General features: G+C 38.2%; 1 protein-coding gene across 3 annotated transcripts in view; it reads right to left on the bottom strand.

The window, feature by feature from the left end:
* The window catches only part of LOC105466506 (Rho GTPase activating protein 42), a 312048-nt gene that overhangs the window by 78550 nt on the left and 207624 nt on the right, over positions 1-25874 (bottom strand). For all 3 annotated transcript variants that reach the window (XM_071075500.1, XM_071075501.1, XM_071075502.1), the window contains one exon: positions 6472-6573. In XM_071075500.1, coding sequence (XP_070931601.1) covers positions 6472-6573 — 102 coding nt within the window. The remainder of the gene's footprint in view (positions 1-6471; positions 6574-25874) is intronic.

The raw sequence follows: 25874 nt of genomic DNA, 5'->3' as shown, positions 1-25874 counted from the left end.
AATTTTTTTTTTCTAGTCAACAGAACTATGCAGAAAAGATTTAGCACAGCAGGTCTAACTGCTGTTTCTTGAAAGGTTTGCTTACAAAGCTGGACCTTGGCTGGTGTCTGGGAATGTTAGTTTAGGGAGGGTTCACATCACTCTAACAGCTAAGAGATAGCTTACTGCACCTAAACTGTTTGTACAAACAATATGGTTTATGCAAACACCTCCTTTCCCTCTGGGAGTTTGGAATTTGGGTACATGCCCGGGAGCGGGTGCTATGTGACCAGCTTCCAGTAAACCTCTAGGCAACAACTCTCTAATGAACTTCCTCGGTGGACAACATTTCACAGGCCACAGCTCCTTGCAGGGGGAATTGAGCATGCTCTGTGTGTCTCCATTGGGAGAGTACTCTTAGAAGGTTGCACCTGGTTTCCCCCAGAATTTGTCCCCTGTACCCTTTCTTTATTTCCTTTCACTGTAATAGATCTTAGCCATGAGTATGACTATATGTGAGTCCTGTGAGTTCTCCAAGCAAATTACCAAAGCTGGGGGTGGTCTTGGGGACCCCAACACAAAAGTATTAAGTCATTTCTTCAGAAACTTATTTGCCATGCAGAGTCTCATCCCACTCACCCTCCTCCAAAAAGGGGAATGGGAAGCAAAGAAAGGTTAAAAGAGAAATGACTCTTGTTGTTTGCTACTTATAGGGTGTTTTCATAGCCTCCAATGTGGACTACAGAAATTTGATAGACCAAAGCTGCTAAGAAACGTCATCCAGAGCATACAGTACTTAAGGAATATGACAGTTCAATTTCTTTACAGTATAAGATATAGAAAGACATTCTTTTACTTAGATCTCTTTAGTATGTAAGCTCATCATATGGTTCACTAGCAAACACTTGCTTATAAATCCACTAACAACTGGTGCTATATATTTTGTACTGGATAAGCAGAGTAAGCCTAGGATTCATCAATTGAACTGAGATAATTTTAAAACTGAAAGGGAGCACTAGTAATAATTAGGCCAGAACAACAGGTGTAAACTGTTGTTTACCTGGCAAAAAAAGGGACCTAAAGAAACCAGATTAACTGCATAAGAAAACCATATGGCTCTGCAGATAGCTTATTGTGAAGCTATCTCAATTCAAAAGAGAGGGAAAGGCGGCAGGTGATATTTGTTGAATCATTTCTTGATGGGAGCAAGCCCCCCAAAATCTGGCCATAAACTGGCCCCAAAACTAGCCATAAACAAAATCTCAGCAGCACTGTGACATGTCCATAATGGCCCTAACGCCCAAGCTGAAAGGTTGTGAGTTTACGGGAATGAGGGCAAGGAACACCTGGCCCGCCCAGGGCAGAAAACCGCTTAAAGGCATTCTTAAGTCACAAACTACAGCATGAGCGACTTACGCCTTAAGGGCATAAATGTTCCCGCTACAGTTAACTAGCCCAACCTATTCCTTTAATTCGGCCCATCCCTTCGTTTCCCATAAGGGGTACTTTTAGTTAATCTAATATCTACAGAAACAACGCTAATGACTGGCTTGCTGTTAATAAATATGTGGGTAAATCTCCGTTTGGGGTTCTCCGCTCTGAAGGCTGTGAGACCCCTGATTTCCCACTTCACACCTCTATATTTCTGTCTGTGTGTCTATAATTCCTCTAGCGCCGCTGGGTTAGGGTCTCCCCAGCAGAGTTGGTCTCGGCAATTGCCCAAGGAGAAAAGATTTAAGTTTGACTTTGAAGAATGAGGAAGAGATAAAACGAGAAGAGTTTGAGTGACGTGATACAGTCAGGAAAAGAGACATTATGCTTAGGTAGGACAAAAGGTTTGTGACTAAAGGTTTTGTTTGGAGGAGACAGAAATGAGAGTTAAGGCAGAAAAATATAGAATGAGTGTAGATTTTATCATATAGGCAATACAAAAACTTGAGAAGGAGGCTGACGAGAAACAAGCAATATTCAAGATTAACATGAGGGCAGTGCAGAATACATTAAGAGGTGGCCTGGGTACATGTGAATATAAAAAGATCTCTTATCTGATAATGGTGAAGGAGTCTGGTGCACCCCAGCAAGAAAGAGAAGCTGAATGATGTGAGTGTGAGAAGCAAGGAAAAAGCCACAGATAAATTTGATACAAAAAAATACTACTACTAGGCTGGGCATGGTGGTTCATGCCTATAATCCCAGAAATTTGGGAGGCCGAGGCGGGAGGATCACTTGAGGTCAGGAGTTTGAGACTAGACTGGCCAACACAGTGAAACCCTGCACTAAAACTACAAAACTTAGCTGGGCATGATGACACACCTGTAGTCCCAGCTACTTCAGAGGCTGAGGCATGAGAATTGCTTGGACCCGAGAGGCAGAGGTTGCAATGAGCCAAGATCACGCCTCTGCACTCCAACCTGGGCAACAGAGTGAAACTTGTTCTCAAAAATAAATAAATAAATAAATAAATAATGCTAGCATTAACAGATAATTGAGAAAATGATAGGTGGGAGCAAATTTGGTAAAAGATGGTGAGGTGCAAGATTTCGCACTTCACTAGGAATTGGTCAATCTAAAGTATTGGTAACCAGCCAGAGGACAGAGCAAAGACAGTCAGGCATGACGAAATCATGCCATGAGAGATGTTCATCTAGATGTTATAAACAATGTGAAAGTAGAAGAGGTTTCAGAGACAGAAATTGAAGGATGAGAATAGAGATATAAGAACTATGCCTAAGGACTTTGCTTCATTTAGGAGGTGACTGAAGAGGAACCTACTGAAAGAGTAGTTAGTGATAGGTGGAAAAACCAAAATCTGGATGTCTAAAGGGAATCTATTTCCTCTTTACTTTTTTCCTAAGTATAAATATAAAAATATTTGTTATTGTAAGCTGATTCATTATTTGTTACTATGACAGAGAAATGTGAAGATAGTAAGAATTGCAATCCTACTGTTAATATTTTGATGTGACACACACACTCACACACACAAACACACACACACACAAACTTCCTTTCAAACAAGCCTGGTGTAATACTGCATATTCTGGTTTACAGTCCGCTTTTCTCCTATTTGTATGACTATTTCTCAATGTCTTTAAATGATTCTCCAAATAAGTTTTAATATATCACACTCCATTTTTGGTCAAACTACATTTGTATATTTACCCCAATCATTCTTTGTGCCATTTCAGATATTTATAAATTTCTGAACTTACAAATAATTCTTGTATCAATATTTAAACAATATCTACACAATTTTTATGCTTATCTCTGATAATTTCTTTGGGGTAAATTCTTACCAAGAGAAATCGTCTCAACTACCTAGCATGTTTCAGGTTTGTTGAAATACACTGTCAAATTTACCTTAAGAATGATTAAATCTTTTTATGCTCGCACTGGGAGAACAAAAGTGTGCCCAGTTTCCTATACCTTCACTAACAATAGATATTATCTTTATCAAGTTGAAAATGACATGTTGTTATTTGTATTTTCAAATACATGTGGCACTCAAACTAACCATATTTATTATAACTCATATTTCCTCCTCAGTCAATGCCTGTTTGCGTCCTTAGCCCATTTTTTCCATTGAAGTGTTTACCTTTCTGACACTGATTGGCAAACTCTTCTTGTATATAAGAGATGATAACCCCATATCATATGTTGTTTACATTCCCTAATGGTTTGACATTTAATTTGGCTTAATGTCTTTTGAAACAGATTACTTATTTTTATGCATTCAGGTCTTTCTACATTTCCTTTATGATGCCTTCCTTTTATGCTTAGAAAAGAATTATTTATTTACATAACAAATATTACTTCTTTTCATCCACTATAAAGCCTATAATCTTGAAAAGTTTGCTTCTGATTCTCCAATTGTTTACTCCAATGGCCTAATTGATGGTCTTGGGATTTTGTTAATAAAAGACGACCCTTCAATTCAGTCCTGGAAACGGGCAGCCACTTATTTTTCAACAACAAAATGATTAAGGAGTCAGCTGTGCAGGTAGGAAGGCACAGAGGGCCTTTATGAGAACGAGTTAATAAGCTTGGGGCTGACAGAAGGACCAGAGCTGTTCTAGAAAGGAGCAGATGACTTTTAATACCATGTCAGAGAATTAAATATGTTTATGGCAGCATCTCCCTCCAACAGGTGTGATTCCTAGAGGGGCGAGGGCGGGGGGGGACCCAAGCTACATTTTGCCTTGTCTACATTATATACCCCTGAGAAGCTACCTTAACACAATGTGTTAGTTGTGTTGTGTTCTAGGATGTATCTCCTGGAAAAGAAGTGTCTGTGCACTTGTGGAGTGAGGTGGGAGGAGGATGTTACTATGCTATTATCTTTTTCAGCCTCCACTTAAATATGAAACCAGAATGTATTTTCTGTTTTACCATAGCCTAAGTTGTTAAAGCAAGGCAAGTAATAAATATTGAGCTAAGTTGTCAGGAAAAATTGGGATGTATTCTCTAGAGCACTTTAAAATCAGGATAATGTTATCATTTCCTTAAGATGGTTTAAGCAGTATCTTCAAAGAATGATTTCTCATATTTATCAGGAACCTAAAGTTCTTTAGGGTTTCTAAAGACCACGCTTAATTTTCCTTTAGTCAATTTGTAAAAAGGTGCCTGGCCATAGCCCTGGGCATGGTAGATGATGATGTACTGGTGATAATTAGATGAGTGTCTCTCTACATGACTACATCCACATTCATACCATAACCCCCTTCTCTCTTAGGTTTATTCTAGTGCAAGGTATTAAGACATTTGGTCTTAACATGATCATTTAAGACATTTGGTACATGAAATTACAACAAGCAGTACCAAATACAGTAAGGTTAAATATGTCCAAGAAATTTAAAATAGAAATCTAGTTTTTCTTAATGGCAGATTGTCTTCCATCAGTTTAGTATCAAAATCTTTCCACAAGCACACAATTATATATTGAATTATACTATTTTTAATAGTATGCGTTAATAACAGAAAGCATACTGATGAAGTCATATATTAATATTAAGCAAAACAAAACTTCCCAATGTTGAACATCTTTAAATAAAGAAATTTGATACTGTCGATGAGAACATATGCCTGTTGGAAAAAAAGGGAATCAGATGCCAACATCACACTCCTATTTCTTTTTGAGGCTGTAGGAACTTTGTAATACTCTGAGTTGTCAAGCATGCCTTCTGGTCGAACTCAGAGGTAGGAGAAATAAGAAAAGGAATAAAGAGAGCTGAAGACCAGGTTGATCCTGAAAAGCAGTTCAGGAAGGGAGGAGGTTTTCCTAGCAGAAGGATCGGGAAAGAGGCTCTGGACTACAACGTCTATAAGTGAAGAGAGAGGAGGAAGAGACTAAAGAACAATGCATTTGGTTCCCGATCACTTTTTAGACAACAGTGGTGAGCTGCGGGTCAGCTACCCAGCAATGCCCTACTAATGGTGTTCACTTCAGTGTACACCAGGAGGCGGAGGAGAGATAGGGCTGCTTCACATTTTTTTGTTTTTGTTCTCAAGGTGACAATGGCAAGGGAGGCTGGTTATTTATTTATTGGACATACTTTGACACTGAAATTGGAACTACATTATTCCTTAGTAAAAGAACTAGCCTTGATTTCATGAATTACAGTTAAAATACTACCAATGGGAAGAATAAAATATATTTCGGACAGAGGGAAGAAACAAACTGCTTAGATGTGTAGATGTGAGCAAAATATTTATTCATTTGTTCTTAAGGAAAATTGATATAAAATAATTGAGATTTAAAAACATGTAGCAGCTGGGCACGGTGGTTCATGCCTGTGATCCCAGCACTTTGGGAGGCCGAGGCAGGCAGATCACTCGAGGTCAGGAGTTCAAGACCAGCCTGACGAACATGGTGAAACCCTGTCTCTATTAAAAATACAAAAATTAGCTGGGCATTGTGGCACGTGCCTATAATCTCAGTTACTCAGGAGGCTGCAGCACAACAACTGCTTGAACCCGGGTGGCGGAGGTTGTAGTGAGCTGACAGCGCGCCACTGCACTCCAGCCTGGGCGACACACCCAAACTCCATCTCAAAAATAAAATAAAATAATAAAATAAAATAAAATAAAATAAAATAAAATAAAATAAAATAAAACAAAACGTGTAGCTGTGTGTCTATCTTTCTCCCTATGCTGAAGCAAAGCTTTAAAATCAATGTCACAGATATTTTAAATTTAATATGAAGGCCATAATATGAATTTAATAGGTCCTGTCCCTTTAAAAATGCTCAAAAAGAAGAAAAGGAAAAGATCTTGTTTCAACCTTTCTCATTGTTGAAAGAAATATTAATCCTTCCCTTGGAACAGTTATAATGTGTTTAAAGTATCGTCCATAGTAAGTTCTCAATTAATTTAGCTATTGCTATCATAATTATTTTATTAAATAGTAGCAGATTTTGAGATAGTTTTACCTTCGGAAATTTTGACTTTATATGACTTAATGCCTTTTCCATTATTTCAGTTGGAAAAGCTTACCTCTTGTAAATGAGACTCCTTTTTCTTTGCAGACAAATTTAAATGCTTTTCAAGGATAGAATAATATTTTTCACTTTCTTTGTCAAACTTCTTCTTTCCATCCTAAAAGAGAGCAATAACAACAAAAAATATTTAATTCAGAGCATCCAGAAAACACTGATTTTCACCATTCCCATCAAAGTCCCATGTAATTATTTAATAAAGATAGTCCCAACTATGTGTAAAACCTTAATTTAGTAAAAATAGGAAGATGGAAGTGAAACAAGCCATTTCAGTATGTACTCTGCTCTCAAAAAAGCTTTCCATCTTGTAGTGAGAAATACATGTATAAACAAAAAAGGCAAGTCACATCTCCTTTGGAGCAAACGGAACTGTAGTATAGGTAGGGGCCAGGCTGGCTACAGCGAGTCCCACCAAGAGCGCTATAATTGACTCTTAACAATATATTCTGATCCAGTAGGTCTGAGATGTGACCAAGAGAAAATGTCTTTCTTAGGCTTTTTGTTGATTCAGATGAGTCCATATATAATGTCTGGAGAACCACTCACATGGAATCTTTTCACAGAATCATATTATTTCTCAGCCACAGAAGACACCTGAAATATCAAATGACTCATTCTTGACATGGAGGAAAAGATTTTTAAATGCTGGTAGTTTCAAATAATTAAATAAGAAAATTCGAAGTCAAATAAATCGAAAGGATTAACAACCTCTGTACCATAAACTCTGAACATAACTCTAATAGCTGACCTTTGTTCCTGATATGTTGAAGTTTTGGGGAGCAACTGGGATGGGGAATAGCGAGAAGGGAGTAACTTTACCTTTTATCCCATGGCATGCTTCCATAGAAATGCAAATTGAATGAAACATTGAAGGGAAGAGGACATACCTGGGCATATAATCTTCTACAACTATAAATATTGTATCCAGCAGATATGTCTTTTCCATTTATAAGTCCATATGAAACAAATACTAAGTAACTACAATCATAAATTTCATTGGCTAAAGAAGTACTATTCCTTTCTTTTATTTCAGTGTCTCTAAAACTGCGACCTCTGGATCACCTAAATTAGGTGTTTATAAGCACGTTCAGAATGCAGATTCCTATTTTTCTCCTTCCAGAGATTCTGGAACTGATTTTTTTTTAAACAAGTTCATTATGTGTTTGTAACACATAATGCTTTGCTTCATTACTTGCATAAATACCTAGAAGAGGTTATTTAAAAATAGTCAATGAATAGATGCACAGATGGGTGGATAGAGGAAGGGAAAAAAGGAGAGAGGGAAGTATTAGATTGGTGCAGAAGTAATTGCAGTTTTTGTCAGGTGTAGAATTAATTATGGTTTTTGAACCTAACTGAACCTAATTAAAGAGAAGGAAAATCTTCCAGCTTAAGGGATTTTCCTGTTATTCTGAGGTTGTCAGATTCAGGTTTATCTATCTAGAAAATGCTATTTTGATCCATTGGCACTCTTAACTTTCTTCTCGGTTATACTTCCAAGCACCCATCATAATCTTTTTCCATGTGTGGAATTTTAGAAAGTGAGCTGGTAAAATTGAGCTGAAAAGGAAGAGTAAGTAAGGTTCTGCTTTTAGAGTTCACATCACTTTTAGACCATGTAAGAAGTACTGAGATGTTTGTACATTAAAGTATTACCACCTATAAATGAGGGAAGGGAATAAATCAAACTATTCAAATAATTCTTATTACCTAAGGAGAAAATGTGGTCCTACTAAGATAAACACAACTGGACAATGAGTAGGATTCCACCACAAAAGGTATGTTAAGAAACTCACATTACAAAACATGAAATAGCTGAACCAAAGGAAACGAGAGGCCCAAGGTTCAGGATAGAGAGGCTAGTCCTCTCCACTCACTGTTGGAGCAGATACCCCGGTGAATTTCCCATCTTTTGCTTGGTGGATGTTACTCTTTAATCTGGCACTTCATGCCCACAACTACCCTGCAACATACCTTTCTAAAGTTCTCTCTCACTAGCTCTTTTTCAGCTCCCTATCCATGATCCTTTTTTCTTTTCTCTCTCTAGGTCATTCCCTCTGACATAAATGTTCATTTCTTCCAATTTCCACACATTCAAATTATATCTACTTTTAGCATTCAGCTCAAGCAAATGCCATTCATAATTCCCTTCTTTCAACTCTCTCCCTTTTGAATGTTCATGTAGTTATATATATATATATATATATATATATATATATATATATATATATATAAAACTACATGGGTCTCTAATAGGGTTCATGTTCTACTTACAGCAGAGATTTTATGTATACACCCCCATCTACCTTAAAATGGAACACCTAATGAATACTCGATAAATATTTAATAAGTGAAATTCTTCTTCTTATAATAGTGGCCACCACAGACCCTCACAGACATTCTATCTGTTCAACAAACTGTTATCCATGGTACAAGTGACATATCTGTACAAACAGTCCTAACTCAAATCCACTAAGCGAGCAACCAGCTGGGTTACAGTATAGTACAGAAAACTGACTCCCTTTCATCTTAAAATAGATGCTTAAAATTTCTCACTTTTCACAGAAGAGGAGGAAACTGGTTTCAGGAGGAGAGTGCACAGCTGTGGTGACGACACTTGTATCTTTGTTTTCAGTTTGGGTAGGGTGACATTTTTGGAAATGTTAATTTGGGGCCAATACATCAGCATTTCTGGCAATACAAAAATCATTCTGAGAACCACTTCCTGGACTCTTATTCAAACCCTGCCCCTTCACACCACCAGGCCAGAAAAAAAGATCTCTAAGGTTCCAATGATGTAGATAACAAAAGCACATTCAGTTTAAGCATAAAATTAAAGAGCTGAGATAAAAGACTAGGCCACATGAAGGACAGCTATAATCTAGGGAAGCATCCTCTAGAAAACAAAAAGCACTTTACCTTGCAACTCACATCTCCTCCAAAAGCCATGATTTACTGCGCTGTAAGCCAAGTCTTATTTGGACTTAGTATCGTAACCCCATATAGCTACCTCTTGTCTCTTGTGTTACTTGTTGTGGACATCAAACTAAGAATTTTCTCTGAGATCAGAGCTGCTAAAGGAAGGGGAAAAAAACTCATGAACTGTTCCTAAATGCTGTTCATGATCACTGTTTTCTTATTGACATGGCATTATTAAAAAAATAGAGACTTCATACTGTAATGGGACGTTTTCTGTCAATCCACAGTAAGTACATTTAAATTAAGTAATCATTTAAAATAAAGCCACAATAAAATAATAATCTTGATGGAAAAAAAGATGAAGAGTGAGGTAGAAGGCGGTGTTCTAGAAGATAAATGATAAATGATAAAAGATAAAAGATGAAAGATGAAGCGTAGTACTGTTTTTAGTATCATGGTTGCTGCCATTACTTACTATTTGTCTATGCAGATAAAGATGGAGAGACAGAGAAAGGAGACACAGAGACAGAAGGCAACTACTGACTAAATAAATAAAATATATTCTCAAAAATGGTGACTTAGTTCTCAGACTCAGTTCTAGTTGGTGAAAAGTAAGCTGCATTTGGGGCTGCAATCAGCTGGCTTTCTAATCTACACTGCATTTATTTCGGGCACAGTGCTCACATTATTACTTACTAACCATGGTCAGGCCACATGTCCATTTTATACACTCAAATGAGGAATGGAAGGAAACTACTGTAGCACAAACTCCAAGTGTCAACTTTACTCTTAAAATTGTGGTTTGTATTAATTTTTAAAATGTCAAATATTTATAAGACTTTAGGCATATCACAAAGATAAAAATATATTAATACACCCTCTTATAACCAACTGATCTTTGGAAAAGCTGACAAAAATACATAATGGGGAAAGGACACCCTATTCAATAAATGATGCTGGAAAATTGGACAGCCATATGCAGAAGGGTGAAACTAGACCCCAATCTCTTCTCTTACCATATATAAAAATTAACTCAAGATGGGTTAAAGACTTCAAGGTAAGATCTGAAACTATAAAAATCCTAGAAGACCGGGTGCCTGTGGCTTACGCCTGTAATCCCAGCACTTTGGGAGGCCAAGGCTGGTGGATCACCTGAGGTCAGGACTTCGAGACCAGCCTGGCTGACATGGCGAAACCCCGTCTCTACTAAAAATACAAAAATTAACTGGGCATGGTGGTGGGCACTTGTAATCCCACCTATTTGGGAGGCTGAGGCAGGAGAATGGCTTGAACCCTGGAGGGGGAAGTTGCAGTGAGCCAAGATCACACCACTGCACTCCAGCCTGGGCAATAAAAGTGAAACTCTGAAATTCCGTTAAAAAAAAAAAAAAAGATCCTAGAAAAAAAACTAGGAAAAACTCTAGCTTATGGAAAGAATTTATGACTAAAATCTCAAAAGCAAATGCAACAAAAACAAAACAAGACAAATAGAACTTAATCAAACTAAAAAGTTCTGAACAGCAAAAGAAATAATCAACAAGTAAAGAGACTACCTACAGAACGGGAGAAAGAATTTGCAAACAATCCACCCAACAAAGGGCTAATATCCATAACCTACAAGAAATTCAATCAACCCCACAAGAAAAAGACAAATAACCCTATTAAAAACTAGGCAGAGGACATGAATAGACATTTCTCAAAAGAAGACACACAAGCAGCTAACATATGAAAAAATGCTCAATGTCACTAATCATCAGAGAAATGCAAATTAAAACCACAATGAGATACCATCTCACATCAGTCAGAATGGTTGGTCAGAAAACCACAGATGCTGGCGAGGCTGCAGAAAAAAGGGAATGATTATACACTGTTGGTGGAAATATAAATTATTTCTATGGAAAACAGTATGGAGGTTTTGCAAAGAACTAAGAATAGAGCTACCATTTTACATAGCAATCTCAGTATTGGGTGGGGTTGCCCAGAGGGAAAGAAATCATTAGATCAAACGGTTACCTACACTTATATTACAGCAGCATTCACAATAGCAGACTCATGGAATCAACCTAAATGCCCATCGATGGATAATTGGATTTTTAAAATGTGATATATATACACCATGGAACACTTAAACTACTCAGACATAAAGAAGAATGAAACATGTCTCTTGCAGCAACACGGATGGAACTGGGGGCCATTATCCTAAGAAAAATGACTCAGTAACAGCCAAAAACTGTATGTTCTAACTTATAAGTGAAATTTAAAAACCGGGTACACATGAATATACAGAGTAGGATAATAGACACTGGAGACTCCAAACAGTGGGAGGTGGGTGAAGGATGAAATATTACCTATTGGGTACAGTGAACACTATTCAGGTGATGGGTACACTAAAAGCCCAGAATACACACTATTGTTTTAAAAGATGCCAATCCAATGTCTTCCACTGACCACAAGCAAGTACCAAAGATGAAGAACAGACTTTACCATACTTAATCATAAGTAGAAATAAATTATGAAAATGTTATCTAACCACATTTTTCTATAAAAGACTACTAGAAAGCTTTGTTTAAATACTTTAATTAGCAATCTTCATTTTAATGTTACTATAAGTTTTAAAAAATAAGTGAATATTTCTACATTTCTTTGTAGTAAAAGAAAATATCATTAATATTGATTCATGATATTTTCAAGTCTCAATATTATTAATTGCCACATAGGGTATTGTGAAATTTCCCAAGCAACTATTTATGTTATCATGTTAGTATAGCCATTATCTAAATAAGCACTATTTTGAGAAATCCTTCAACTTAAGTAATAATAAAAACCAATAGCTGTTTGTATTCCAAAAACATGAGGAATTCTTATAAATTATCATGGTGTTAGGCTCTGAAAATACATAAGAGGATTAGAGGTAGCTCCAACTACCACCCCTAATTAGACTTCTTCTTCCTCTGATGGTGGGATGTACTCCTTGCCTAGAGTGGCAGCCCACAGCAGCATCACCACCTCTGACTCCCAAAAGGGCCAGTTGCTAGCACAGTCCACCCCATGTTATCTAGGTATTACCTGGGGCCCAAGGGATCTTGGCATCCAGAAGCTCAATTTGGTGAGAATATTGGTGTGGCTTGCACAGCAATGTCTCTCCTCTGGGTGATTCCACCCAACAACTCTTAATCTCTCAACCCATTCTCCACCAACTCCCCCATCCACAATCTGCTGAAATCCAGACATCCCAATATGGCTTCTTTCCAGAGGGTTGTACCATTATAATTCGCCATATCTCTTGCTTTCCCAGTTACGTCATTGCCACCACCACCAGGTGATCAAACTCTTAGGAACCAAAGGATTCACGTTTGCATTTACAAGGAACTCCTACAAACCGGACAGAAAGAAGCAAGCAGATAATGCATGTCAAGGATATGAAGGGATAATGCCCAAAAGAGGAAACCCAAAGTGTAACACACATATGAAGAGTTGTTCAAACTCATTCATTATTGGAGACAAGCAAATTAAATCCACCAGCTATTACATTATATCAATTGGATGCTATATGACTTAGAAAGTTGAATGATGCCATGTGCTGAGAGCATGTGGAGACACAGGAACCCTTATGTACTATTGATGGGATTGTAGAGGGGTGAAGCCATTTTAGAGGGAAACATTGCACTACTAAGGGACATATATGTGTGTCCTAAGAACCAACTTCTGGGTGTATCTCTCAATGAGACGCTAACAGAAGTGTCCATAGCAAACGTGAATGAGGATGTTCATTAAGGTGTTATCTGTGGGAACAGAAAAGGAGCTGGGGTATTTGTTAGAGGGTACATAAAATGTTTTAGATGTGTGCCATGGAGTGCTACATGGAAGTTAGAGAGAAATACTAAATGTTGATGGATCTCAAAACACAGTTCTGGGTAGAAAAATTTAAAACAAATAGATACATCAAACAACATAATTTCTAGAAATTAAATGTAAATAAGGAAGAGGGCTATTAAAATCAGAAAATAGAGTTTTAAAACATGAAGAATATCAGAAACCCATCTGACTAATAGAACTGCTGAATGAGAGATGAGAATTGCCAAAAAAAAAAAAAAAAATTCAGGAAAATTTCCAGAATGAATTTTTTTTTAAAGTTTCCGTATTAAAATGGCCCAATATGTACACTGTGCAATGAATGAGAAAATAAACAAAAGGCATATCATCATAAAAGGTTTAAAAATATCGATAAAATGAAAACCTAAAAGCAATCCATACAAAAATGGAGCTTACATAAAAATCATCTGAAATCAGAACAATAATGGATCTTCAACAGCATAAAAGAAGCATTAAATCAAAATCCATAGCCCTCAAATTTCTGAGGACTAATTCATTCAAACCTAGCTTTCTATTTCTAGTTAAATTATCATTCCAGGTGGAGGGTAGAATAAAAATATTTACAAATGTGTAAGGCCTCAAAAATTCTACTGCTTCTGTACCATTTCTCAGGAGAATACTGAGGGGTGTGCTTTGCTCACATGAGGGAATAAATTAAGGAAGTTAGGCACAAGATCTGAAAAAAACAAGTTTTTTCAGTTTAGAGTCACAGAGAACTCCCAAAATAATGGTAATATGATCTTCCAGAAAATTAGATGGACAAGTAAGGCTTTGAACTTTAAAGCAACCAGCTAAGATGAGAGTTACAGGAGAGATGTCTCTAAACAAATGGAATGGAGAAGGTATTATGTGATATGTCTAAACATATTAAGACTATCGCCCTGGTCAGAGTGCAGTGGCAACATCTTGGCTAACTGCAGCTTCTGCTTCGGAAGTCAAACAATTCCTGTGCCTCGGCCTCCTGAGTAGCTGGGACCACAGGCATGCACCACCATGCCCAGCTAATTTTGGTACCTTTAGTAGAGACAGGGTTTTGCTACATTGGCCAGGCTGGTCTCAAATTCGTGGCCTCAAGTGAACCACCTGCCTCGAACTCCCTAAGTGGTAGGATTACAGGTGTGAGCCACTGCATCCGGCCCAAGGTTTGTTGTGTAATTACATCCTTGTACTTGGAAACAGAAAATTAAGCAAAATTTGAAAGTAAGGCAATTATTGACACCAAGAAAAAAAACTTATGCAAAAAAAGTAATCATAGAATCTGATATGGTTCACCTATGAACCATAATTTATTGTTATGTGAACAATGAGCATTGATCTTTTTAAAAATGTAATCAAATGATATATATTTGGAAGGTAACAGGAAGGGAAATATGTTTGAAGTAGTAGTGGTTGTGCTACTGTAAGGATGCTAAATATTCATCTTCCATAGGTGGAAGTTAATTATTAAAGACATACACAGTTTTCAACAACCTAATCATATGTGAAGGCATATAAATTATAAATTAAGCCAGCTCTCTGCTCTATCTCTATTCCAAAGTTCTGATACCTGAAGGCAAATACTTGTGAATTTTTAAGCTACTGATTCACATTTATCTTCACTTTTCTAAATAATATATTCACTTTCCTTTTTCAATTTTAGGCATTGTTAAATACTTCAATAATTAAATTCTGTTTTAAAAATGAGAAGAAAAGGACAAAAAATGGAGATGGGATAGCAAGAGAGGAGGAGAAACACGAAAGTTGAAAAATTGGTAAGAATGAACAAAAATCAGAATGGAGAGAAGAGAAAGTTTCCTAAGGGTATGCTGACACCTGGCTCACAAGTAGATTTTTATTAATTCGTTCATTAACTTGAGCTTTTAGTAAATACCCATTTTGTGACTGGTACTATGCTCAGTGCTGACCAAGACCAGGAGAACAATTACCAGTGGTTGTAAAGTAGTTTGCATACCAGAACTCCACATACAAATTCTACAAGGTAAGAATAATAAATCCTCATTTTATGAGCATGAAAACATTATCAAAGAAGAGAGAAGTAATCTGACCAAGGTCATAGAGCTTATGACAGGCACGGCAGATAATCAAAATTAAATCTGTCTGGTTCCCAGTTCCATGTTCCTTGCAAAGTAAAATGCAATCTAAGGAAGCAACAGATTAAAACTACAGGACTTCATTTCCTCCAAAAAAAAAAAAAAAAAAAAAAAGGTGGAGAGGTGAGGTGGGAGATGAAGGAGAAAAAGGACAAAGGAAAGAAGAGAGGGAAGAAAGAAAGAAAAGTGAACAAAGAAAGAGATTAAGGAAAGAGGGGATGAGAGGCCGGGCATGGTGGCTCATGCCTATAACCCCAGCATTTTGGGAGGCTGAGGCGAGTGGATCATCTGAGGTCAGGAGTTTGAGACCAGCCTGGTCAACATGGCGAAACCCCATCTCTACTAAAAATACAAAAATTAGCTGGGTGTGGTGGCAGGCACCTGTAATTCCAGCTACTTGGGAGGCTGAGACAGGAGAATCGCTTGAATCTGGGAGGCAGAGATTGCAGTGAGCAGAGATCACATCACCGTACTTCAGCCTGGGTGAGAAAGCAAGACTCCATTTCAAAAAAAAACAAAAAACCATGAACCCAGGAGGCGGAGCTTGCAGTGAGCTGAGATCCGGCCACTGCACTCCATCCTGGGCAACAGAGCGAGACTCCGTCTCAAAAAAAAAAAAAAAAAAAAAAAATGAGAGAGGAAAAGTAGGAAGTAGAAGGGGTGTTGGGTACTTGTAATGCTGCTTTAAACCTTGTGAGAGAAAGAGAATGATGTTGAGAGCATATGATAGCATCTGCGATGATTAATACTGAGTGTCAACTTGATTAGATTGAAGGATACAAAGTATTAATCCTGAGTCTGTCTGTGTAAGTGTTGCCAAAAGAGATGAACATTTGAGTCAGTGGGCTGGGGAAGGCAGATCCACCCTTAAACTGGCGGGCACAGTCTAATCAGCTTCCAGTGAATATAAAGCAGGCAGAAAAAATGTGAAAAGGAGAGACAGCATCTTTCTCAGCCTACATCTTTCTCCCATGCTGGATGCCTCCTGCCCTCAAACATCGGACTCCAAGTTCTTCAGTTTTGAGACTCAGGCTGACTATCCTTGCTCCTTAGATTGCAGAGAGCCTATTGTGGGACTTTGTGATCATGTAAGTTAATACTTAATAAACTTCCCTTTACATATACATATATTCTGCCCCTCTAAGAGAACGCTGACTAATACAGCATCCAATTGTCAATCTCCTCTTGTAGCTATGGGAAGACAAGGAAGACTGGAATTAGTAGGCAGACAGTGTGTGGAGTGCCTACAAGCTGATGGCTCTGACATCAAGTTAGGAATAAAACTAGGGTTACATAACTCTGCATACCAGACAAGATATGTGGAAAATCACCCTGGGTGAATTTGAAGATTTCCTAATTAAAGTTACTGAAGCTTTTTTCCATGCCAAGCATTTGGATTTCTTTGCTCTTCTAGGATGACAAAGAACTTGGATGAACAAATACGAACTGATAAATTACTAGGCAAAACAAAGACTACTTAGACCACTTATAACAAGTACTGGATCTGACTAAAACTAACAGATGTAATTTTTTTTCTTATTCCTAAAAACAATAGCAGTAGAAATTAAACTTTTATGTTATATTACATATAATACTGCTTTAGTTCAAATTTCCAAGAAAACATTGCCTGAGGCAAAGCTTGCCTGCTAAAGCTTGGGGTGTGTGTGTGTGTGTGTGCGTACGTGCACGCACGCATCTTGGACAGCAAGACTGAGGAATAGAGATGTGAGACAAGGAAGGAAGGTAAATACAAGTGGTCTCAGCTGAGCTGGCCACAGCAGCATGAGGAGCCAGCCAGCTACTCTACCTCTGTGGCACATCTCCATTCATGCTGTCCAAAACCAACACACCTTGGGGCTGTTCACTGGGCAAGCAAGCAAGAAGCAAGTTTATCTGCCAGTTCCTTCTCATAATTGATCAAAATTTACCGCATGGAACAAGAACTCTCCTGCCTTTCAGTGTCACCTGGCCCCACTAGCAGTCATGGGAGACGCCAGAGCCCAGAGGTGACAGTACAGTACTCCATCCGCGGTCTAGACGTGATGGGAGGAGCCAATGTGCCCTGAAGCCCCTGCACCATACATGCTGCGGTTCCCACTGCAGCAGGAGTCTGCACTGGAGCCAGGCCTTGAGCATGTGAAAGGGATAAGATGTGATACTCCTAGTGCAGGGTGTTCTACTGAGCAAGACCAAAGAGCCCTGAAAGACATAAACTGGGCTCAATACCAATATAAATAGTCCTAAGATGTATATGAAAGTTAACATCTTTATTGAGTGTGTTATCTCTATGATTTTATGATAAGAAAAACAAAACATTTTCAAGAGCTTTGCAGGCTCATTCGCAATCTTATTCTCTTGATCCAATTTTATATATTTTCCTATCAATAAGGATTTCTGGAAGATTATGCTTAAACTGACTCCCATCTTAAAGAGTGGAAAAATGAGGTTCATGGAAATTAATTATAGGCCACTCAGTCACAAGAGGATAGAATCTAGACTAAAACACAACACCTTTCTCAAAATCAGCATTAAACAGCACAACTGCTTAGTTTTAACATTTAAAGGAAAAATGACTGCCCCATTCTTCAAAGGGTTAAAGTGTTTTGGTCAATGTTACAGAATTAGCCACATGAGCCAATTCCAGGAACTGCCTTTGACTGAATATCTGCTTATGGAATCCCCTTTTCTGCTAGTTTTATTAAAAAAGAAAAAAGAGGGTCTGTTCCAAGATGGCCAAATAGGAAGAGCTCTGGTCTGCAGCTCCCAGAGGGATAGATGCAGAAGACAGGTGATTTCTGCATTTCCAACAGAGGTACCTGGTTCATCTCATTGGGACTGGTCGGACAGTGGGTGCAGCCCACAGAGAGTGAGCCGAAGCAGGGTGGGGCATTGCCTCACCCGGGAAGTGCAAGGGGTCGGGGGATTTCCCTTTCCTAGCAAAGGGAAGTCATGACAGACTGTATCTGGAAAAATGGGACACTTCTGCCCAAATACTGTGCTTTTCCCAAGGTTTTAGCAGCCAGCAGAAAAAGAGATTCTCTACCGTGCCTGGCTTGGCAGGTCCCACGCCCGTGGAGCCTTGCACACTGCTAGCACAGCCCTCTGAGATCAAACTGTGGAGCGGCAGCCTGGTTGGGGAAGGGGCATCCACCATTGCTGAGACTTGTGTAGGTAAACAAAGTGGCCACGAAGCTCAAACCGCAGATCAGCAAGACCTACTGCCTCTATGGATTCCACATCTGTGGGCAGGGCATAGCTGAACAAAAGGCAGGAGACAACTTCTGCAGACTTCAATGTCCCTGTCTGACAATGGTGAAGAAAGCCGTGGTTCTCCCAGCGTGGCGTTTGAGCTCTGAGAACAGACAGGCTGCTTCCCTCAAGTGGGTTTCTGACTCCCATGTAGCCTAATTGGGAGACAACTCCCAGTAGGGGCCGACAGACACCTCATATAGGCAGGTGCCCCTCTGGTACAAAGCTTCCAGAGGAAGGATCAGGCAGCAATATTTACTGTTCTGGAATATTTGCTATTCTGCTGCCTCCGCTGGTGATACCCAGACAAACAGGGTCTGGAGTGGACCTCCAGCAAACTCCAACAGACTTGCAGCTGAGGGACCTGGCTGTTAGAAGGAAAACTAACGAACGGAAAGGAATAGCATCAACATCAACAAAAGTACATCTACACCAAAACCCCATGTGTAGGTCACTAACATCAAAGACCAGAGGTAGATAAAACCACAAAGATGGGAAAAACCAGAGTGGAAAAGCTGAAAATTCTAAACACCAGACTGCCTCTTCTCCTCCAAAGGATCGCAGTTCCTCACCAGTAATGGAACAAAGCTGGACGGAAAATGACTTTGACGAGTAGACAGAAGTAGACTTCAGAAGATCGGTAATAAGAAACTTCTCCGAGCTAAAGGAGCATGTTCTAACCCATCACAAGGAAGCTAAAAACTTTGAAAAAGGGTTAGACAAAAGGCTAACTAGAATAAACAGTGTAGAGAAGACCTTAAATGACCTGATGGAGCTGAAAACCATGGCCCAAGAACTTCGTGACGCATACACAAGCTTCAATAGCCAATTCCATCAAGTGGAAGAAAGCGTATCAGTGATTGAAGATCAAATTAATGAAACAAAGAGAGAAGACAAGTTTAGGGAAAAAAGAGTAAAAAGAAACGAACAAAGTCTCCAAGAAATATGGTACTATGTGAAAAGACCAAACCTACGTTTGATTGGCATATTGAAAGTGATGGGAAGAATGGAACCAAGTTGGAAAACACTCTTCAGGATATTATCCAGCAAAATTTCCCCAACCTAGAGAGGCAGGCCAACATTCAAATTCAGGAAATACAGAGAATACCACAAAGATATTCCTCAAGAAGAGCAACCCCAAGACACATAATTGTCAGATTCAACAAGATTGAAATGAAGGAAAAAATGTTAAGGGCAGCCAGAGAGAAAGGTTGGGTTACCAGCAAAGGCAAGCCCATCAGACTAACAGTGGATTTCTCGGCAGAAACTGTACAAGCCAGAAGAGAGTGGGGGCCAATACTCAACACAATACTCAACATTCTTAAAGAAAAGAATTTTCAACCCAGTATTTCATATCCAGCCAAACTAAGCTTCATAAGTGGAGGAGAAGTAAAAATCCTTTACAGCCAAGCAAATGCTGAGAGATTTTGTCACCACGAGGCCTGCCTTACAAGAGCTACTGAAGGAAGCACTAAACATGGAAAGAAACAACCGGTACCAGTCACTCTAAAAACATGCCAAATTGTAAAGACCATTGATGCTATGGAGAAACTGTATCAATTAATGGGCAAAATAACCAGCTAACATCATAATGACAGGATCAAATTAACACATAACAATATTAACCTTAAATGTAAATGGGCTAAATGCCCCAATTAAAATAGACTGGCAAATTGGATACAGAGTCAAGACCTATCAGTGTGCTGTATTCAGGAGCTCCATCTCACGTGTAAAGACATACATAGGCTCAAAATAAAGGGATGGAGGAAGATCTACCAAGCAAATAGAAGCACAAAAAAAAAAGCAGGAGCTGCAATCCTAGTCTCTGATAAAACAGACTTTAAACCATCAAAGATCAAAACAGACAAAGAAGGCCATTACATAATGGTAAACGGATCAATTCAACATGAAAAGCTAACTATCCTAAGTATATATGTACCCAATACAGGAGCACCCAGATTCATAAAGCAAGTCCTTAGAGACCCACAAAGAGACTTAGACTCTCACACCATAATAATAGGAGAGTTTAACACCCCACTGTCAATATTAGACAGATGAAGGAGACAGAAGGGTAAAAAGGATATCCAGGACTTGAACTCAGCTCTTCACCAAGCAGACCTAATAGACATCTACAGAACTTTCCACCCCAAATCAACAGAATATACAATCTTCTCAGCACCAGATTGCACTTATTCTAAAATTGACCACAAAATTGGAAGTAACGCACTCCTCAGCAAATGTAAAAGAACAGAAATCACAACAAACTGTTTCTCAGACCACAGTGCAATCAAATTAGAACTCTGGATTAAGAAGCTCACTCAAAACAACATGGAAACTGGACAACCTGCTCCTGAATGACTACTGGGTAAATAACGAAATGAAGGCAGAAATAAAGATGTTCTTCGAAACCAATGAGAACAAAGACACAATGTACCAGAATCTCTGGGACACATTTAAAGCAGTGTGTAGAGGGAAATTTATAGCACTAAATGCCCACAAGAGAAAGCAGGAAAGATCTAAAATCGACACCCTAATATCACAATTAAAAGAACTAGAGAAGTGAGAGCAAACAAATTCAAAAGCTAGCAAAAGGCAAGAAATAACTAAGATCAGAGCAGAAATCAAGGAGATGGAGACACTAAAAACCCTTCAAAAAAATCAGTGAATCCAGGAGCTGGTTTTTTCAAAACATCAACAAAACTGATAGACCGCTAGCAAGACTAATACAGAAGAAAAGAGAGAAGAATCAAATAGACACAATAAAAAATGATAAAGGGGATATCACCACTGATCCCACAGAAATACAAACTACCATCAGAGAATACTATAAATGCCTCTACGCAAATAAACTAGAAAATCTAGAAGAAATGGAAAAATTCCTGGACATATACACCTTCCCAAGACTAAACTAGGAAGAAGTTGAATCTCTGAATAGACCAATAACAGGCTCTGAAATTGAGGCAGTAATTAATAGCCTACCAACCAAAAACAGTCTAGGACCAGATGGATTCACAGCCGAATTCTACCAGAGGTACAAAGAGGAGGGGGTACCATTCCTTCTGAAACTATTCCAATCAATAGAAAAAGAGGGAATCCTCCCTAACTCATTTTATGAGGCCAGCATCATCCTGATACCAAAGCCTGGCAAAGACACAACAAAAAAAGAGAATTTTAGACCAATATCCCTGAAGAACATGGATGTGAAAATCCTCAATAAAATACTGGCAAACCGAATCCAGCAGCACATCAAAAAGCTTACCCACCACGATCAAGTGGGCTTAATCCCTGGGATGCAAGGCTGGTTCAACATATGCAAATCAATAAACATAATCCATCACATAAACAAAACCAACGACAAAATCCACACGATTATCTCAATAGATGCAGAAAAGGCCTTCAACAAAATTCAGCAGCCCTTTATACTAAAAACTCTCAATAAACTAGTATCTCAAAATAATAAGCACTGTTTATGACAAACCCACAGCCAATATCATACCAAATGGGCAAAACCTGGAAGCATTCCCTTTGAAAACCGGCACAGGACCAGGATGCCCTCTCTCACCACTCCTATTCAACATAGTATTGGAAGTTCTGGCCAGGGCAATCAGGCAAGAGAAAGAAATAAAGGGTATTCGATTAGGAAAAGAGGAAGTCAAATTGTCCCTGTTTGCAGATGACATGATTGTATCTTTAGAAAACATTCTGGAACTAAGTAGAGTATAGGTAAGAATTTGATTACTTAAAGCACAAACAGTTATTTCTCTGGTGGTGCTGTATATAAGCTGTTCATAGGCACATTTCCCATGAGGAGCACTTCACAGGGATGGCCATGGGTGCTGCGGCCCTGTGTGCTGGCAAATGATCCCAGATGCAATAAGGTCATCGACTGGTAGCAATATCAACAGTTAGAAAGGTGGGAATTGTAGAAAATATCTACTACTACCTTTTCAACAGCTATCTTAGCACTGCTTTGTCCTTTTTAGTTTGGGGTTGTAGATTTCAATGATAAACTTTCATTATCAAAATTTCACATTAAGTGATGAGGGCAATGAAAGGCTTAAAGGAAGGAAAGAAGCAGCAAAAGGTGCTGGCATTGAAAATGGTCAGCTTGTGAGGCAAACACGATAACCAGTGCATTATGGAAATCATCATAAAAATTGTCAGCTTGGTAGTTGAAAGAGAGGGCTGGGTGGTAGAGATGCCACTTAGCTACTTTCAAGTCACATGGCTTAGTCCACGAACTTAATGAATCTCAATTTTCAGTCACAAAAATATACCTTTTCTTTTCATTTTACTTTACTGTGCAGTTTCAGCACTCAGTGAATGCTGATGTTTTGTTGTCCTTCACTATTGCTTTATAATCAATAAGTCCCTCTGTCACATCACATAAACATGACCAGAACACTTGCAAAAATGCAGTCTGTAAGTCAAGTCACTATCTTGTCTCTTGTGATATTACCCATGTCATCACTTGTACAGCTCACGGAAGTCAAGACTATGTTTATAACTCTGCCAAGTCCGTGAGTGAGGACTGGTCATACCTTACATCATTAAACTCAAATATCCTGAAGAACTATTTGGCAGAATACATTCTGATATTTCTTTAAACTGTAGAAGTATAGCTGAATGAAAATTTTCCATTACTTTATTTTCGCTGGAATACAACCTGTCTAAAGTTCAAAATCCTCACTCTTAAACAATGCTTAATCTTTTCTTACTTTGGAAAGGATTGCAAAGAAAAAATAGCCATTGGTGGGTAAAATGTGAGATTAATTCTCAGGCATGGGGTGATTCATTATTTCCCAAGAATTACTTAACTAAAGTTTTTAATAATGAATTTATTGCAGTTTTGAGACTTAAAAACTAAGTCATGAAAATAACTTGTGAACTAGAGAAAACCTAAAATAAATATTTCTATCAATTCTGTTTACTGCTTGACTTGAGAAATAGGGTTCTTCTTTATGAAGGAATTTATCAATTAGAATTAGGAAAATTCCTAAAAGCTTAGTTCTGTGGTCACCAAAAACTCAAAACTAATTACTAATAATTTATCATTCTTTCTTCCAACTCTTAATACACCAATTAATACAAATTAAGTTTTAGGTATTATAATTTCTATAGATTTAAATAAATCTTCAAATGCAATTCAGTTTTATGTTGAAAAAATTGAACTTGAAATTTTCCTTTCAGTTAATTAAACTGAATAAGGCGACAATCTGTCCCGTTTGTCAATTATTTGTGATTTTAAGTTTCTCCTCACCTTCAGTCTTATTTATGGCTTTTCAGCCATTCGTTGTTGCCAAAATAAATACAAAGAAAAATTTTACCCTAACTTAATCAATTTTATTACTAACAATACTTGAAAAATAATTAGAAAGTTCATTTTAATGCAAAGGGTAAGAAGAAGCATTATCTATTCGTTCTTTCCTATACTTCAAATATTTTCTCTCCATATCATGAGGTCCGGCATCAACCTACAACAAACTGGAAACATTTAATGAAATTAACTTACAATAACATAAAGTTGAAATTTAAAACACTGAGACTCAAAAGCCCTAATTCTTTCTCTTTCTCAAAAGAAACAGACACACACACATAAACACACACACACATCCCTAAATGTTTCTCTGAATAAGAATGCTGTCATTTCTCATAAAATGAGCCCTCAACTCTCCATGGAAATGACACTATTCAAATACTTCTGACATTCTGATGAATATATGATGAGCACCGAAAGGGAAATCCAAGGTGAAGGAAACAACTTACAAGTTCTTTTAGTCGCTTGTAAAATCGAAGTGTGTCACATGGTGACCACCTGTTCTCCATCTCCAGTGAGGAAGCAACAGAAGGAAATGGACTGAATCCAAGATATTTAGGTTAGTCAGAGAGAAGAATTTTTCAATTACTTAGTATATTGAATTCTACTTGTAGACATGAGGTAATAACAACTAATGAATGTGCCCAGGCGAGCCAAGGGTCTTCTTCCTGAGAGCTCAGTCATGCTGTACATGGAAAACCAGAAAGAAAATGTGCTTTTATTTTAAGGGCAGGCAGCACTCAACAGCTAATGTATTTAGAAATTATGGTTACTGACCAGAAACCTGATATTTTCTTTAAGACTTTTCTAGAAGCATCTATAATGTCATCTTCACGGATGCCACTATCTTCTTTATTTGGTTCTAGACAGACATCATATGTAATCAGTTCTATTTGTATTTACAAGAATGGTTTATTTATATCAAACTCTCTAAACAGAGGCCTAACCCACCAGATTTTACAGCGTGAATTAAAGGTAAGACCAGAGTGTCACTTTTTAGAAATTGACTTAGTATAACACAGTGGATTTTTTAGTAAATACAATATTCAAGAAGCAGACTGCTATTGATTATAATTTGATCCCATCAAGAGCTACCAAAGCATCTGGTCTTCAGAACAACAGATTTCTCTATATTTCAAAATGATTGCAATCATTTAGGGCTTTAAAATAGCTAAACTATTTTAATTAACACCCACATGATCTTCCTTAAGGTCTTGTTCCTTCTCCCTATTCATTATCCTATTTTAGTTAGAATAATTAATTTAAAATACAGTTTTTACTATTACATTTCTTTGTATAAACAGTTTCCAAAGCCACAGAATGAAACTCAAACCTCTTGGCAAGGCAAGCAAGGCTTTCCGTACATGTAGCACTTCCATGTCTTTTTCATCTCATCTCCAACACTTGGAACTTCGTATTTTATGCTCTACTAACACCAATGTGCTTGAAGTTCTTCTCACATACCATTACAATCTTTTGCCTACTATGCCGACGCTCTTTGTTTAGACAGCCCTCCTTTCCCCTGCTACCTCTCACTCATCCAGCAAGATCTGCCTCAAGTATCATCTTTCCGGAGACTGGACTTCCACATTAGATCAAGTGCACTTTATGTCCACGAGGCACTTCATACCTACGTGTACCTCTAACTCAGCATTTACTATGGTATAGATATAAACTATCTGTCTCTATTGCACCCTTCAATAGTTGATGCTTTTGGCTGGGCATGGTGGCTCACAGTTATAATCCCAGCACTTTGGGAGGCCAAGGTGGGTGGATCACCTGAGGTCAGGAGTTTGCGAACAGTTTGACTAACATGGTGAAACTCTGTCTCTACTAAAAATGCAAAAATTAGCTGGGTGTGGTGGTGGGTGCCTGTAATCCCAGCTACTTGGGAGGCTGAAGCAGGAGAATAGCTTGAACCTGGGAGGCATAGGTTGAAGTGAGCCAAGATTG

Source organism: Macaca nemestrina, chromosome 12 (genome assembly GCF_043159975.1).
Source record: "Macaca nemestrina isolate mMacNem1 chromosome 12, mMacNem.hap1, whole genome shotgun sequence".
Taxonomy (NCBI): Eukaryota; Metazoa; Chordata; class Mammalia; order Primates; family Cercopithecidae; genus Macaca; species Macaca nemestrina.
This window is presented reverse-complemented; position numbering and strand designations above follow the sequence as displayed.